Below are 14,497 nucleotides of genomic sequence, written 5' to 3' on the forward strand. Positions count from 1 at the left end.
TGTGACCAGTTTTATTTGGTTGAATGCGTTCCGTAAGCCTATTAAGCGTAAAAAAAATAATCTTTATTCAGTGTCCATTCGATGTGGGCAAAAATGAGATATCGACCAGAGTGTGTTAATCGAATTGCGACGTCACATCTCTCGCCATTACGTTTGCCTTACAGTCGGTATACGTTTTCAGCCTACGTCATATCAGGCATGGCATTGTTTTTCCTGCTTTCACTGGTTTCATTTATATTTTTCTCCTTCTCCCTCACCCATACTCTCTCTGTCAAGGCTCCGATTCTTTTTCGCACGTTTCAATTAGGATTTTAAGTGTGCGCACGTCGCCACATGAATGTTAATGGCTGCGGTTCAATCACTGTTATCCACTTATGTACATTCCGAAACCAATACCAAATGGAGAGCACCAAAGAGAGAGAGAGATAGAGGAAAAAACAGCCATTGTCGCGTTCACCCAACATATTAAAAGCATGAATGAACCGTTGCATCGATCCGGTTGCTCAGCTATTTTAAGTGTCACTTGTAATTTTTCTCTATGAAACTGTCCGACTATGTCACCGTAGTGTCGTTGACAATTCGCTAAATATATTTATAGCAAACAACGGATGCATTTTACAACACAATGTCATACACCTGGTGCTGGTTATTAGATCTTGAGCGATTTTTATCTATACCACACCACTGGAAATATTTTTCATTTGACCTGTCGCCGATGAAGGAACGATGGTACTGTAATGCAACTTCCACTTTGTTTGTTGTCAGATGCATTTTTGCAATCATTTCACCTGAAATAAATGTGGCAGACGGCGCTTTGGGCTAACAGTCAAACGACAAAAAAGCAGAAAAAAAGTGTTTCAAAAACGTTGACAATGCGATTGCGATCGTGGCATTTCATCCATTCAAAGAAATGATTTTATCACCACATTTTTATCGTTTCCGGTGTATTTAACTGTCGCATGAATTGGCATGGTTTAACGAGAAACGATAACATTTTTCATAAAATATTCAGAAACATTTTTTTTCTCGTTCATTTATTTAATTTTCAAAACCATCAATTTTTGTCCGATTGCTGGTTATTTACGATTATTATAGATCATATCATATGCAACATTCAATTAAATTAAGCATTTATTTTAATTTTTTTTCAGATGGACGTTTCATTTATACTCAATTTGCTGTAAAACAGAGTAGTAATTGCGAACGGTAAACAAAATGCAATTAATTTTTGTTCGTATTTATCCAGTGTTAGCTTTCCAACGGGAGTCTATGGTGAAAATAACATACAGCCAGAAAATTTAAATAACGACGAACGATGAAAATGTCGAAATTTCATTTTGCAGAAACCCGTAGATCCGAACTTGTGCTGTCCCGTTTAAGTTTTACAAGTGCGGAATTATGGGAATCTGTTGATACTGAAAATTGCTCGACTCTGCATCCGTCCATCATGAAGTTTTTATCCGTTTAGCCATTTGATGATGTCGAATTTTACATTACGCTGATATCGTATTTCGTATCTTTTATGCTTAACAACGGTGCCTGTCATTCGGTACTCAGAATAGGGTTCGGTCCAAAATCGGGTTCGGTGGTTTTGAAATTATTTTCCACGAAATTTTAAACATTTCCTGTTTGACGTCGTAGCAAAACTTTCTCAGCCAATATCAATTTACTACTTAAACGATGAAGTGTCAATGACAGTTCGAATATGGAATAAGTTGTTCAAAAATCTTCTATCAAATGCTTGGAATGTGATGGTAAGAGATGGAAGTTTCCCTTATGCAAACACTTTCAACAACTATATAGGGAAATATCCATATTTTATCATGATAAAATTCCAAAATGATAACGTCTCTTTTTATGAAAAATCCATTTAATGAAGGCAATTTAAAGCGTTTTGTTTCGGGTATGAAACAGCGTGATAATGTAGGAAAATCGAAAATTGAATTTTGACATTCTTCATCCAGCAGGAATCATTAAATGACAACGGGTCGAAAACTAATTGATGAAGCAGGCCCAGCTGTCAATGGCATGTAATAATCGGCGTTGTACGTTGTATGGCAACCGGTAATGAAGCTTTTGCACTATGAGGTAGTAGGTTGTATAGTATGGTTTTATTAAATGCTACTGTATGACCTGCTAACTTGTAATGCGATGCGCTGTATTCATCATCTGCATCATCATCGCCATGAGTCGGATACAACTCGGGGATATTTGCATAACAATATTATTTACAATTACATCATCGAATGAATTTCAGCGTATTAAGTCCAACAACAAATGCAATGCACCATATTATGCGTCGTCTCGAAAATGGAAGCTGCAGGGCAGAGAGAGAGAGAGAGAGCGAGGAAGAGAGATGGAAAAAAACACGTAAAAACATTGACGAAAATTAATCCCGATGAATGGGTTAAAGTGTGTAATTGAAACGAGTAATTTTTTGTTCGTTCTGACGGAGCATGTTCATGTCGTTGCACAATAGGTCAACACGTTCTATGGATGTGCGATGCACAAAAACAGTGAAAAGCCATAACTCACCCACCTACATTGTTAAATTTCTGAATTTTATTATTTTCAGCCACTTTTCGTATTCGTTTTTCTCGATTTTTTTTTCGTTCCTTTCGTTGTGTTAAACCATTTCAAAGAATGTCGAAAGAAACATCGCAAAACTCGTACAAAACGGGCAAAGTTTCCTTTGTAGTATGCTTCGCAAGGCGTGAAGAAAATGTGTCTTTGTCGATAAATTTCAAAGCATTCTCTGCAAATAAAAATTATTCTACTTAACTTTATGAAATATTTCAACGATAAAAATTTACAACAAAATTGCGAAACAATGTCGAATGTATGTCGAATATTGCGAATAAATTTATTGCGAGCAAAGTTTCTTCGACGCCAGTGTAGTTCCGAAATGCATCGCTTTAAGTGGCTCAACGTCGTCATTGCATCCAACACATTCATCTTGAACCGAAAATGTAATTGCATCGTGAAAAATGTAGCAAGTTTTGAGGCCAGTCAACGTTAAACTTTTGCCGTTGTCGTCGTCGTCGTCGTTATAATTTTCATACTGAGCTGAATTGCAACCTTCCACAAATTGCACAAACGGTATATTTTTCTCTCTCTCTCTCATGATTAAATCTCGACAGCAACAGAAATTAAAAGTTTCGTTTCTCAGTATTCGGCGCACCGACAACACTTCTTCCATTAGTATAATAATGAGACGCATGTAGTTGCAATATCTGTGGAAAAAATAGAGAATATTTCAAAGCAATTAAATACTTCCGTCGGTGGTGGTGGCAGCATCAGTAAAAAGATTTATTAGAAATTTCCACTTTAATTGAACAACATTTGAGACGGCAACGCGCGTGAGAGCACATCGCTAATTACCCCCATCATTCAATTGCACGGCAAGAGTCTTTCGTCTATTTTTCCTTCTTCCGTTTGATTTTTTTAACTTCAAATTTCCATCAATGATTGACGACTACTGGAATTAAGACAAAGAAATTAAATACAGTAGAGAAAATCGTCATCGCAAACGAAACTCATTTAATATAGTTTTAATTAAAACCGATCGAAATTTATTCTCCTCCACATTCGTTACCGTTTGCCATATGAAATCATCCGATGTCAAAGTGTTCTGGTTCAAAGCTGAAACGAATGAGAGAAAAAAACACAACCGAATCAGCAGTTTTTATCCAAAGCTTCAACGTATTTTTGTATTCTAGCACATCTATAGACATTGACATGAAATCGTTTATTTCGCTGTTCTTGTTCTCTCTCTCTATCCCGATCAACACCGACGACTCTCTTACAACCGAAATTGTTACTGTTTCATTGCTCCGCGAATTGAGAGTGTGCACAAATTTTTTTTCGTTACAGCTACTATAGGTTTCGGTGTTGGTGTATGTGTGTGTGAGTGTATTTTGCGAATATTTCTGGATTTTTATGCTTATTCTGCGCTCAGTAATGTATGCGCGTTTGGTTGTGTGAGTGTGCGATTTTTTTTTTTGCGATTCAAGTTAAACGGAATATGATGTTCTATCGTGCAGACAGAGAAAGAAGTATGATTTGGTACCACGGAAACAATGTGAAATATAAAAATGGAAAAGGCAATAACAAGCGATTCACAGAGTTTGGCCACCGACGACGACGACGACGACGACGACAGAAGAAAAAAAGAAGAAGAAGAGAAAAGAAATCGCACGTTTGCGTTTTCTTTTTCCACCAGAAACAAGTGACGTGACAGCGCTCAACGTTCGATCATTCAACGTGAAATTCGGCTCTTTTTTTCTACCTTCCTTCTCCATACGGTATTCTTTTTTTTGGTTCTTCATTGAACAAAGTCTTCTTCTCTTCTTTTTTTTCGCGAAATCAACATCCACACGACAATCGAAAGACTGCCATCAACACGAGCACTCTACCACTTAAGTCACCTCACATTTTTTTTGCACTGTAAATTTCAACCGCGATTGCTTTCAAATCGAATAACTTGCTGATGATGCGCAAAATTCCAACAATTACTGCGCTTGGGTAAAGACATCGAAAATTGCTGTAGTTTCCGCCAGAATTCCAAAATTTTCCATAGTTTTAGTGTGCTGGTGTTGGCATACGCGTGTGTTTGACTGTGTGTGTGTATATATGTGAGCTGCCAATATATTCAAGTGCTATCAGTTCCTTAGGTAAAATAAGCCAGGACAGATAAGAACAGTGTTGACGTAATTTCAAATATTGAATCTAAAAGGAGCTGAATTGAGCAAAAAGAACCCAAAAAATCCAATAAAATGTATAAAAATATTCAATTTTTCAAAATGAAAGGAACACTTTCAGCGAAATAAAAAAAAACGATTGAAAAAGTGAAAGACAATGCAACATTGGATGTAAAACACCGCCGGCGATCCATTAACAAATTTCGAGACAAAAACCCCGAAAAATACTCTTGAATAAACTGTAGTGTTAAAAATTTAATAACTCTTTGCAATTTTGTGCTCAATATTCAACAAAAACCTCGTAAAAAAAAAACGTTAAAATTCGTTTTGTGTTTGAGTGGAAGGAAAGAGAGAGAGAGAGGAAAAAATGGCCGAAGATGAAAGTTTTTTAAGCTGAAATAAATTGTTAAAATGTGTGTGCTTGTGTCAAAGTCAGCGAGCTACCGTCATCGTGTATGTCAAAAGTATATGTTTTTTTTTCCTTCGCTTGATCGGCAAGAGAGATTCGCTAGTCGTGTGCGAGAATGAAATAAAGAAAAAAACAATCAAATGAAAAGGACCGGCAGCGCCATTGGCAAAACCACGATTAACGTGTATTGAAATTGTCTGTCTCCAATGAAAAAAAGGGAAAAAAAGTATTTAAATTCCGCAAAGTACACACAAAATTTAATTTTCACTACACTAAACGTACTAGAAATACGCAAAATTTGTTGTTTCAAAATCAAATTTCAAGTGTTGAGTTACTTTAATGCGAGACGGCGAGTCAATAAAATAAGTGATCTTTTCTAGTGTATTCGGTGTGATTCAAGTCAACTGGATGACGACATAACCTTGCGATCAAGAAGAAAGTAGCATTTGATATCAAATAGCTATTCCTGTATTTAATTGCGGTGAGATCCTGAGAAATTTCAGCAGCAACAAAATTTGAAAATGAACGCACACCAAATAATAATAACTATAACGCTATATATGCAAAAACACAATGAAAAATAGGTTGTCGCGTGTGTCGATCGAAAGTCGATGGAGAAAGAAATGAGTGTGTGCACGATTTGTGAAAGCAAATGATTCGCGCTCCTGTTTGATTTTCGCGGAAGTTGAATCAGCTTGGATTTTGTGCTATTTTTACGAGTGGCCTTTGTTTAGTGTGCTAAATTTCTTCTTTTCTTTTCTCTTCTTCTTTTTTTCGCTCTATCAGCTTGGATTTGTTCAAGCATCGGATTATATTGAAGCTGCTCGCGCCCGCAATTCAATTAAACGCATCTTCTTATCGAACGTTGACCTAGATTCGTTGCTCATTTTCAGTGTTTTTTGCGTATCGTGTGTTTTCGCAAATTAAAATAAATGTGTGCAAAAATTAAGTTCAATTCATCATTTGCCAACTACACACGACCGTGCGTCGATCCACTTGAGCGCTAGAATAGAGAGAGAAAAAACGACATAAGTAATAAAAATAACTCGGACAATGCGGATGTGTGCGTGTGTTCCAAATTCGCGTAACATTGAAACAAATTTTTTTTTGCGAACACTAAATATTTTCGGCATACGAGAGAAATTTCAAGACTGAAGAGATAGAGAGAAAGGGGAGGAGAGAGAGAGAGAGCGAGCAGTTCATATTTTGGATGGCATACATTGCGATTTGTAACGTTAAATGCCTTTTGACTAATCTGGAGCACACTGACTGAACAATACGTGGTATGTCATCAGTTGTGCCTAGTTTTTTTATTATGGCTACATAAAAACTCTATGTGCTGTATGCCTTAGCCAATGTCAATTTCAATCAATTGTTCTTGATATTGTTGTTGTTTTTGCGCAAAAGGTCGGCCATACAAAGCTAGTCATGTTGTTAAAGAGAGATAAACAAATTACAAATTTTCAAATAAATAAATAAAATGCGCAAAAATCGATTTGTATGCAAAATTGCCTATTAACAGCAATCGTATTAGCCTTCGTACAGGGGCCAACGACTAGCCATTCTCCATCGTGCATTTTATCAATCGAAACACAAAAAAAAGCCAACAACACGATAATCATTTTTTTTTAAATATTCCCATCGCGTATCGATATGAATATACAATATTTGAAACCATCAAACAAACACATTGACAATTTTATGGCCGAACCAGAGAAATATTTGCACATACAATATAATTGAGTGAAAAGAAGAAGAAAAAAACACACGCGCGACCGTAACACCGCCACACGGATCCCATTCAAAATGGAACACACATTCGGTGTATTTGACTCATTAACTTGAAACCGCGAAAGACATACAGCCGAACGAATTGAACGAATGAACGATGAACGCTATTCATTCAAACAAACATCACTTTGCCATTTCTTCACGATCGCCAAGTCGTTGTTCTCAACTTGAACTATTCGGTGTGTGCTATTTATTTTGCAATTTTTTTTTTCGTTCGTTCGTTTGTGCCCGCAAAACATTACCAAACTATTCAAGTTTGAATAAATTACTACACATACACATAGAAAGAGAGAGAGTCAGTTCAAACACCGACACAACGATTTGCAAATCATTTGGCAAAAAAAGCAGAACCGAACGGAAAAAAAAACAGAAAACTAATTTTGCAAAATTTTCTAAGTCAAAACAGCAAAAATTGCACGACCAACACTCACACCAACAGTCAAATTATACGTATTGTTGGGGCCCACAAATGTACTGGCACGCTTGTGTACTGTATAACGAAAAAAAGGTCAATGAACGCAAGGCACAAATGTCGTAGAATCGCAATTCGAATCGCAGCGCAAAGGCATGAAAGCATGAGATAGAAGAGGACAGAGCGTGCTCTCTGCTCTCCACACGCGCGTTTCCGTGTATGTGACGATTGTTTTCTCTATGATAGATGTTACACATTTCAAACACATTACAATACATATTCTCGTGTGCTCGCAAATGTACGGTATCTCTCGCTCTCTCTCTCTTCCTCTCTCTTTCCCTGCTTTCGCTACGAATACGTTGAAATGTCGTCATATTCGCTGATTTTTTGTGCCGTTTGCAAATTGCGTTCAGTTTTTCATTTCCGAGCTTGAAGTGTGATGCGAAATTTTTGACTTTTTAGATACGCATTTATTTGCGAGATAATGATTGTTATTTAAAATTGCGATTGTTTTTCTTTTCGTTACGCTAGTGCTTTGTTTTTCGGTAATTTATTTTGAATCGATTTATTTTTATTTTCCTTTCGTTGATCAAGGAACGATTTTTATTTTCGTGTGTGAACTTTTTCACTTTTGATCGAGTTTCGGTCACGTGAAATCAATGCACTTCCGTTCAATGAACCGATTGAGTCGACAAATGAATCACACACACACACACACACACACACACACATTGTACTGAAAATACATTTCTAAAATTCGTACATTTTTCTCACTCACAGCGGCGGTTAATGACATCAGAAACCATTTTTATTTGCCATTCGAATTGGTAAACAATGGAGTTCAATAAAAAGAAGTCCTCCAAAATAATTTGCTGAGTTGGCCAATACGTTCATGATCATTAGACGGATTAGTTGGGCGTAGAAGGGCGAAGAGAGAACCAGAGATATAGTGACACCGAGAGAGAGAGAGAGAGAGAGCAAGTGAGCCCGATAGAGTAAAAGAGCGATAAAGAAAACTGATTTTCCCACAAGCAACGAGACAAGATAATTGTAACGGCTAATTATTTATAAATGTGAATGATCTAACGTGCCGTTGAATTGATACCCATACATATGTACATTTAAATGATTTTCTTTCTTTTTTTTCCTCTATGCACTCTATTGTCGATCGCTTTTTGATTACACACATCGTTTTCCATTTACACCAATTTTGCCATGCATCCAAAACCGTTGCAATTGTGCGCGCGATGCAACCATTCGCGCGCTCCGGATGAGGCAACACGAGTGAAATCTATTGAAGTGAAATTCTTTGGCAAACGGCAGACAATGCAACGACATAGCTGTCGACATTTGAATTTGAATAAAAATAGATGTGAAAATGGAAGAGCGAACGAGTAACAAGAACGAGAGACACAAAAGCACACAAAATAATGAACAAAACCAAACAAAAAAAAAACATGTATTGAATCAAATTCGCAGGCTCAACAGAAAAAGAAGCAGCAGCAATAGCAACAGTCATCGTGTGCAACGGCAACCGATTGCATACTCGAACCGGCAACCACGACACAAAGGTAAACGCACCGTAAAGTGAAAGTTTTTCAATGCATAACATAAATTGCATATTCGCGCTATATTCGATCAAAGTTGTTGAGCAGCTAAGGAAATTTCTTTTCAAATACATTGTTATGGAGAGCGAGAGAGGAAAATAAAAGAAGGAAAAAATGTACAACGCCGTAGATTTTCCAATCTAATGCAGAAAACCCGTTTCGATGTGCGCTAGCAAATACAATAGAATGCGGAATATTTGGATCGTGTTTGTTGTAGCTGATTCCCTGAGACCTATAATTTGTGACTGTCTATATAAGTTTCACAAATTTCGATCTCCGGTATTGGCGACAAACTATCAACAAGATACATTCGACACACCGCACCGAAAATCGAAATCACTTTGGAGCCGATCAGCAGAACTAATCACAAAAAGATGTTTCAGTGATGACAGCCTTTTTCCTTCAATCATGGATCGTATTAACTTTGTTTTTCACACAACACACACTTGGTTTTTTCTTCTTTATTTTTACGCTTTTGAATTCTGTTTTTCATCCAAGAAGTGAATTAATGTTGTTTTTCTATTGCAGAAAAATGGACTTTTCATTGTTCTATTACGTGAACTAGCCTGCAGATGCTCGCAATTTTTTTCATTCGTCGAATGAAATCAGACAGAGCATAGTTTTTCCCAGAGTCAGCGACTGCAGAACCAAAGGGGGAGAAAATACAGGAAATGTTTGATTCAAGGAAGTGCAGATGTTTATCTTGAAACCATATCGTTAACACTTCAAATCAAGTTCTGAACCGTGAATTATCGTAACGAAACCAACCGGTGTAAAATGTAGTGAATCTAACGTTTGTAGGCATTTCATTCATAAAAATTTCGTATTCATGATGTTTGCAAGAGAGAAAAACAAATCCACCGTCTCCATTAACTCTCTCCACTCAAACACTCACTCTTCCGTAATATTGCGATGCAAAAGCTTATTAATTGAACTTGCGAATCAACTTCATTCGAACAAGTTTCAATGCTGGTGATCGTGCTCGGTTTGTGCATTTGATAAGTTATTGGCGTTATAACGATTTGTTTTTTTATTTATTCGAACTTTTTTTTTATGTGAAATATTTTTTTCTGAGCAATCAATTTTTTTCAAGAAAACAACTTGACGCACATTTGTCACGCCAACAAAAAAAGAAATCTTTTCAATGCTCCAATCCAAACATCCATAATACTTTACCACAAACTAAATAATTCTATTTTTAATGAGCGACTCGAATATTTGCAAATTTTATCTCAATGTCATCAATGTCGCCACAATGTTCTCAGGTCAACAACCTTAAAACGGTGCACAAGTGTAACGAATTACTCGGCTGATTAGATACAGAGGTGACTGAAACGCACTAAGCTATTGAGCATTGGCGACATCGCAAACGTGTTTGCATGAAATAAACATGTTTGATGCGAACAAGATGACTGAACTCGATTGATATTTTTACAAGTGCACCAGATCACAAATAAGCGGATTAGATCTTTTTTTTTCTTTTATAATATCTTAATTTTGGTCCACTGCAATTTTCATTGAGTAATCTTTTGGTGAGAGTCTTATGATACCGTACTGCAGCACTACCGTACGTTGGAATTCGACTTATTTTGATCCTCAAAACTAATTCGCTTGAATAAATCATTAAATTTACAAAGACAGATATTGGGATATCTTGAATGAGAATTGAATTCTTGAAAATTTGCGAGAGATAAATGTTCAAAGCTATTTGAAACAATTTGAAATGATATTTAGTTTTTGGCATGAGCTCTATTGTAACAGTAAAGATTTCTTTTAAAAGATTTCGTCATGAGATTCTTTTAAAATATGCACATTTATAAAGGTACTAATACATAGCCAATGAATTCGGAGCTGGATTATTCCGAATTTGAACTCCTTATCAGAATTCTATTCGTGAGACGTAAAAGAATGTTTATTTTTTTCTCGATTTATATTTTTGAAAAAGAAAGTATGTTCTCTGTTGATTCTGTCTGCGTTAAAATAAAGTATGTTGGCCGTATACCGTCTAGCCTCCACGGTTTTTCGCGATTTCCACAGAACTGATCAGTTGCAAGCAAATCGCGCACATAAAAAAGCAAATTTTATACAGAACTTTGTTTTTTCTTATCGTTTTTCGCGCTTTTTGCGAAACCGATAAGAGATAAGAGATAGATGTCTTCAGCAATGTAGAAGACCTCGAGTACTACAACTTTGCTGAAGACACCATGTTGTTATCTCTTATCAGCTCTGCGAAAACCGAACAAAACCGCGAGGACCCGCCAAAAACGAACATACATTCTTTTAACCATTATTAGTGGCAATGAAACATACTTCTCTTTATTGCTACGAAGTTGGACAAACTTGCGTTCTTTTACGTCTCACTAATTAAATTATGAAGGTTGCTACCACTTTATTATTGATTTCAGGTTGAGCAAATATCATCTGCTGAATGCTCGAGAAAAAAACCAATATTTTCGAACTTAATTCAATTCTGTGTGAAGTTAATGGTTGCCACGAATCGATTTGTTTGAGAAAAATGCTTCAAAAACGACTGTCTGTATATTTGGGTCTGAACATAAATTAATTCCATTTGAGTAAACACTCATCGTATTTGTGATAATCGTCTACGTCACAGTTACCTCTATCTAATAAGTCTAATGTATTTTAGAATCAGATCGCAGTTGAGATTTACACTTCTTTCAGTGCACCTCGCCAGCAGTTTCGGCTCAATTTTTCGGATTTCAAAGTAGTTAAAATTGAATGCGTCATAATGTTCAAACTCAAAGGATTAACTCGACAAACTGGTCTGAAAATACAACGAAAAAGATCGTTTCCCATGAAATTCATCAAATTCATTATCGTTTCGTTGATACTTGTGTGTTTATTCAATAAAATGTTCAGTTTAAAGAAATTGTTTCGTCGACGAACATTTGTGGTGCAAAAAGATTTATTGGATTATAATGAAGATAGTCTTCGTACCGGATGGCCATTTCAAATAACTAAACACTATGATATGTATGATTTGCGAACGTATACACCAAAACCGAAAGTTATTTCCACACAAAATTTGCCCGGTGAAAGAGGTGATCAAGAGTAACCGATTTTCAAGTTTTAGAAACGAGGAAAACAAGGCTAGAGAAATCGTTTATACGTTTTGTGATTTAATTTCATTGTAGGAATGGCTGTACAGATACCGAATGAGATAATGCAATTGGCAAACTGGTATAGTGAATATCAAATAAACATCCTAGCAAGTGATAAAGTCGCACCAAAGCGTTCGTTACCCGATTTTCGTGATCCAAAATGTTTGAATATCAGATATCCAAGGCTATTACCAAGTGCGTCGGTAATTATAGCCGTTCATAACGAAGCTGAGTCTGTTTTGCTGCGTGCCATTTGGAGCGTAATCAATCGATCGCCAGACGAACTTTTGGAGGAACTTATTCTGGTGGACGATTTCAGCGACAAAGAGCATATGAAAGAAAAACTCGCAGAATATTTGCCCACTGTTTCGAGTAAAATCAAATTAGTGCGAACGGAAAAACGAGAGGGAATAGTTAAAGCACGTCTGATCGGAGCGGAAAAAGCGAATGTAATGCTCTTTGATTGATTCAAATCAATTGAAAATTTCCATGTAAAATTCAATTTTCAAAGTGCAAAAGTTTTTGTTTATCCATGTGATTCTTGTTCTTTTACGAAGGGTCAAGTACTAATTTTCTTGGATGCAAATACCGAATGTAATGACGGATGGATGGAACCATTACTGTCACGAATTGCAAGTGATCGATCGGTGGTGGTCACTCCTCGCATTGATACCATTAACATCACTACATCTGCTTATGAAAAGTATAACGACACTGCAATCTATGGTTTCGGTTGGAATTTAGTGCTGCATCTGTATGTATCTCAGTGATTGGCACATAAAATATTTACTCAATTAGACAACGATTAATTAAGATAATTCATAGATTCCCCATACCCGATCGAGAAATTGCACGAAATCATGGTGATTTGAGCGCCCCATACCGAACACCGTCTTTGGTTGGATGTGCCACAGCTATTGATCGAGAGTTTTTCTTCGAAATAGGTACATTTGATACTGGCATGCATATTTGGGGCGGTGATGCGGCCGAATTGTCAATACGAGTAAGGAATTTTATTTTAAAACAAGAAAAAGATATTCTTCAAAATTTCTCAACGAAATAAAAAAAAACATAAATCCTAACCAAGACTTGGCTATGCGGTGGAGCAGTTGAGATCGTCCCATGCTCACATGTTGGCCACTATTTCCGTTTCACGCCATATTCATTCAATGGCGACAGATATGAGGTGGAACTTCGCAACAATTTGCGAACGGTTGAAGTGTGGATGGATCAGTACAGAGTTTATTACGATACACTAATTCAACGTGAGTGATATGACTTCGAGTCAAATGGAAGAAAGCAATCGTTCTTATTATTTTTGATTTTTTTTTTAAATGATAAATAGTTCTAACGTGATTCTTTTCAGCGGCTTGGAAAAGAGTCATAGGAGGTGATGTGACCGCACGGAAGGCCCTTCGTCAGAAATTGAAATGTAAAGCATTCCGTTGGTACTTGAAAAATGTTTTCCCTGAGAATGCAATGAGCATTGGGACGGAAATTATTGGACATCTCCAACGATTTGGATCAAAATACTGTGTAGATCGACTAGGTCGTGCACTCAATAGACAAATCGGACTTTACAAATGCCATGGAAATGGCTACAATCAGGGATTCTCGTATCAGAAAAACCATCAGATTGTTTTTCATCCTGATTTGTGTTTAGGACGTGCAAGGAGGGAAAATGTCAGCAAAATCCCTCCCGAACTAGCAACCAATGATCAATTCTTAAATGATCCAAATCTCTTGACTCCTGAAATGAACACCGAAAATCACGTCGTGCTTTTACCTTGTAATTCAACGAATGGCGACAAATGGGCGTACAACGAAACAGTGAGTATGCTTGAAATTGGGCTTTCATCGAATTTGTATCGCCCACATGGAAAAGATGAACTATTTTTAAAACATGTGTTTTGCATTTGCGTAGATACATCAAATTGGCCACGTTGAATCGGGCTTGTGTTTTGCGACAGAAGGGTGGTTGGTGGTCGTAGCACCATGTGACTCGAAAGATGAAAGGCAACATTGGAAAATCTCCAGCTTTGATGAATATCAGAGGAGTTTAGTGCTCGAAATGCTCAACCATAGACCGTAGAAATCTCAAATGATCGCATATGTCTTGAAAATAAGTTTGAGATCAAATCATTGTAAATTTTAGTCGATTTTTTCTCTAGAATAAACAAACTTTTCTCGGAATACAACATTTGTTTATTTAGTCATTCGTATGATGTGGCTTTCTGTTCAAATAAAACCAGATTTTACTCGAAACATCTATGAAAGTTAATTATTTTGGTGAATATGGCAACATGAATTATTTTATCCAAGATTTTGTTTTATCAATATGAAATTTTCTTTATATCACATGAAATGTTCGAAACCGAAACTGTTCTCTATTTATCTAGTAAAAATTTCAAATATTGATTCATATTAAAGAAGATAGATGATTGACTCCACATTCA

The 14,497-nt window shown here is 36.5% G+C and overlaps 1 protein-coding gene and 1 long non-coding RNA gene across 4 annotated transcripts; one reads left to right on the forward strand and one right to left on the reverse strand.

Moving 5' to 3' along the window:
- Window positions 1-1,861: 1,861 nt before the first annotated feature.
- On the reverse strand, window positions 1,862-5,196 carry LOC129565320 (uncharacterized). Its single transcript, XR_008687601.1, has 2 exons — window positions 3,596-5,196; window positions 1,862-3,478 (listed from the first exon to the last, which is right to left on the reverse strand). It is a non-coding gene; the product is annotated as an uncharacterized LOC129565320 (long non-coding RNA).
- A 5,239-nt stretch (window positions 5,197-10,435) lies between these two features.
- On the forward strand, window positions 10,436-14,236 carry LOC129565321 (polypeptide N-acetylgalactosaminyltransferase 5-like). Of its 3 annotated transcripts, XM_055440069.1 has the most exons (8): window positions 10,446-11,451; window positions 11,567-11,981; window positions 12,075-12,490; window positions 12,599-12,795; window positions 12,867-13,044; window positions 13,129-13,306; window positions 13,408-13,871; window positions 13,966-14,236. In XM_055440069.1, the coding sequence occupies exons 2-8, from the start codon at window positions 11,669-11,671 to the stop codon at window positions 14,131-14,133; spliced, it is 1,914 nt and encodes a 637-aa protein (XP_055296044.1). In that variant the 5' UTR covers window positions 10,446-11,451; window positions 11,567-11,668; the 3' UTR covers window positions 14,134-14,236. The 3 variants fall into 3 exon arrangements, with proteins under 3 accessions (XP_055296045.1, XP_055296044.1, XP_055296043.1); XM_055440068.1 differs by having other exon boundaries at window positions 10,446-11,981; XM_055440070.1 differs by lacking the exon at window positions 13,966-14,236 and having other exon boundaries at window positions 10,436-11,981; window positions 13,387-13,519.
- The last annotated feature ends 261 nt before the right edge of the window (window positions 14,237-14,497 follow it).

Source organism: Sitodiplosis mosellana, unplaced genomic scaffold, assembly GCF_009176505.1.
Source record: "Sitodiplosis mosellana isolate CC-2019 unplaced genomic scaffold, AAFC_SMos_1.0 Smas_scaffold_2, whole genome shotgun sequence".
In the NCBI taxonomy this organism is placed as follows: Eukaryota; Metazoa; Arthropoda; class Insecta; order Diptera; family Cecidomyiidae; genus Sitodiplosis; species Sitodiplosis mosellana.

Excerpts from the sequence above, each read along its gene's own strand:
- LOC129565321 (XM_055440068.1), top strand. The coding sequence starts at position 11,669 with ATGTTCAAACTCAAAGGATTAACTCGACAAACTGGTCTGAAAATACAA. Across the intron at positions 11,982-12,074 it reads AAATTTGCCCGGTGAAAGAG|GAATGGCTGTACAGATACCG; the intron begins GTGATCAAGAGT and ends ATTTCATTGTAG. Across the intron at positions 13,872-13,965 it reads AATGGGCGTACAACGAAACA|ATACATCAAATTGGCCACGT; the intron begins GTGAGTATGCTT and ends GCATTTGCGTAG.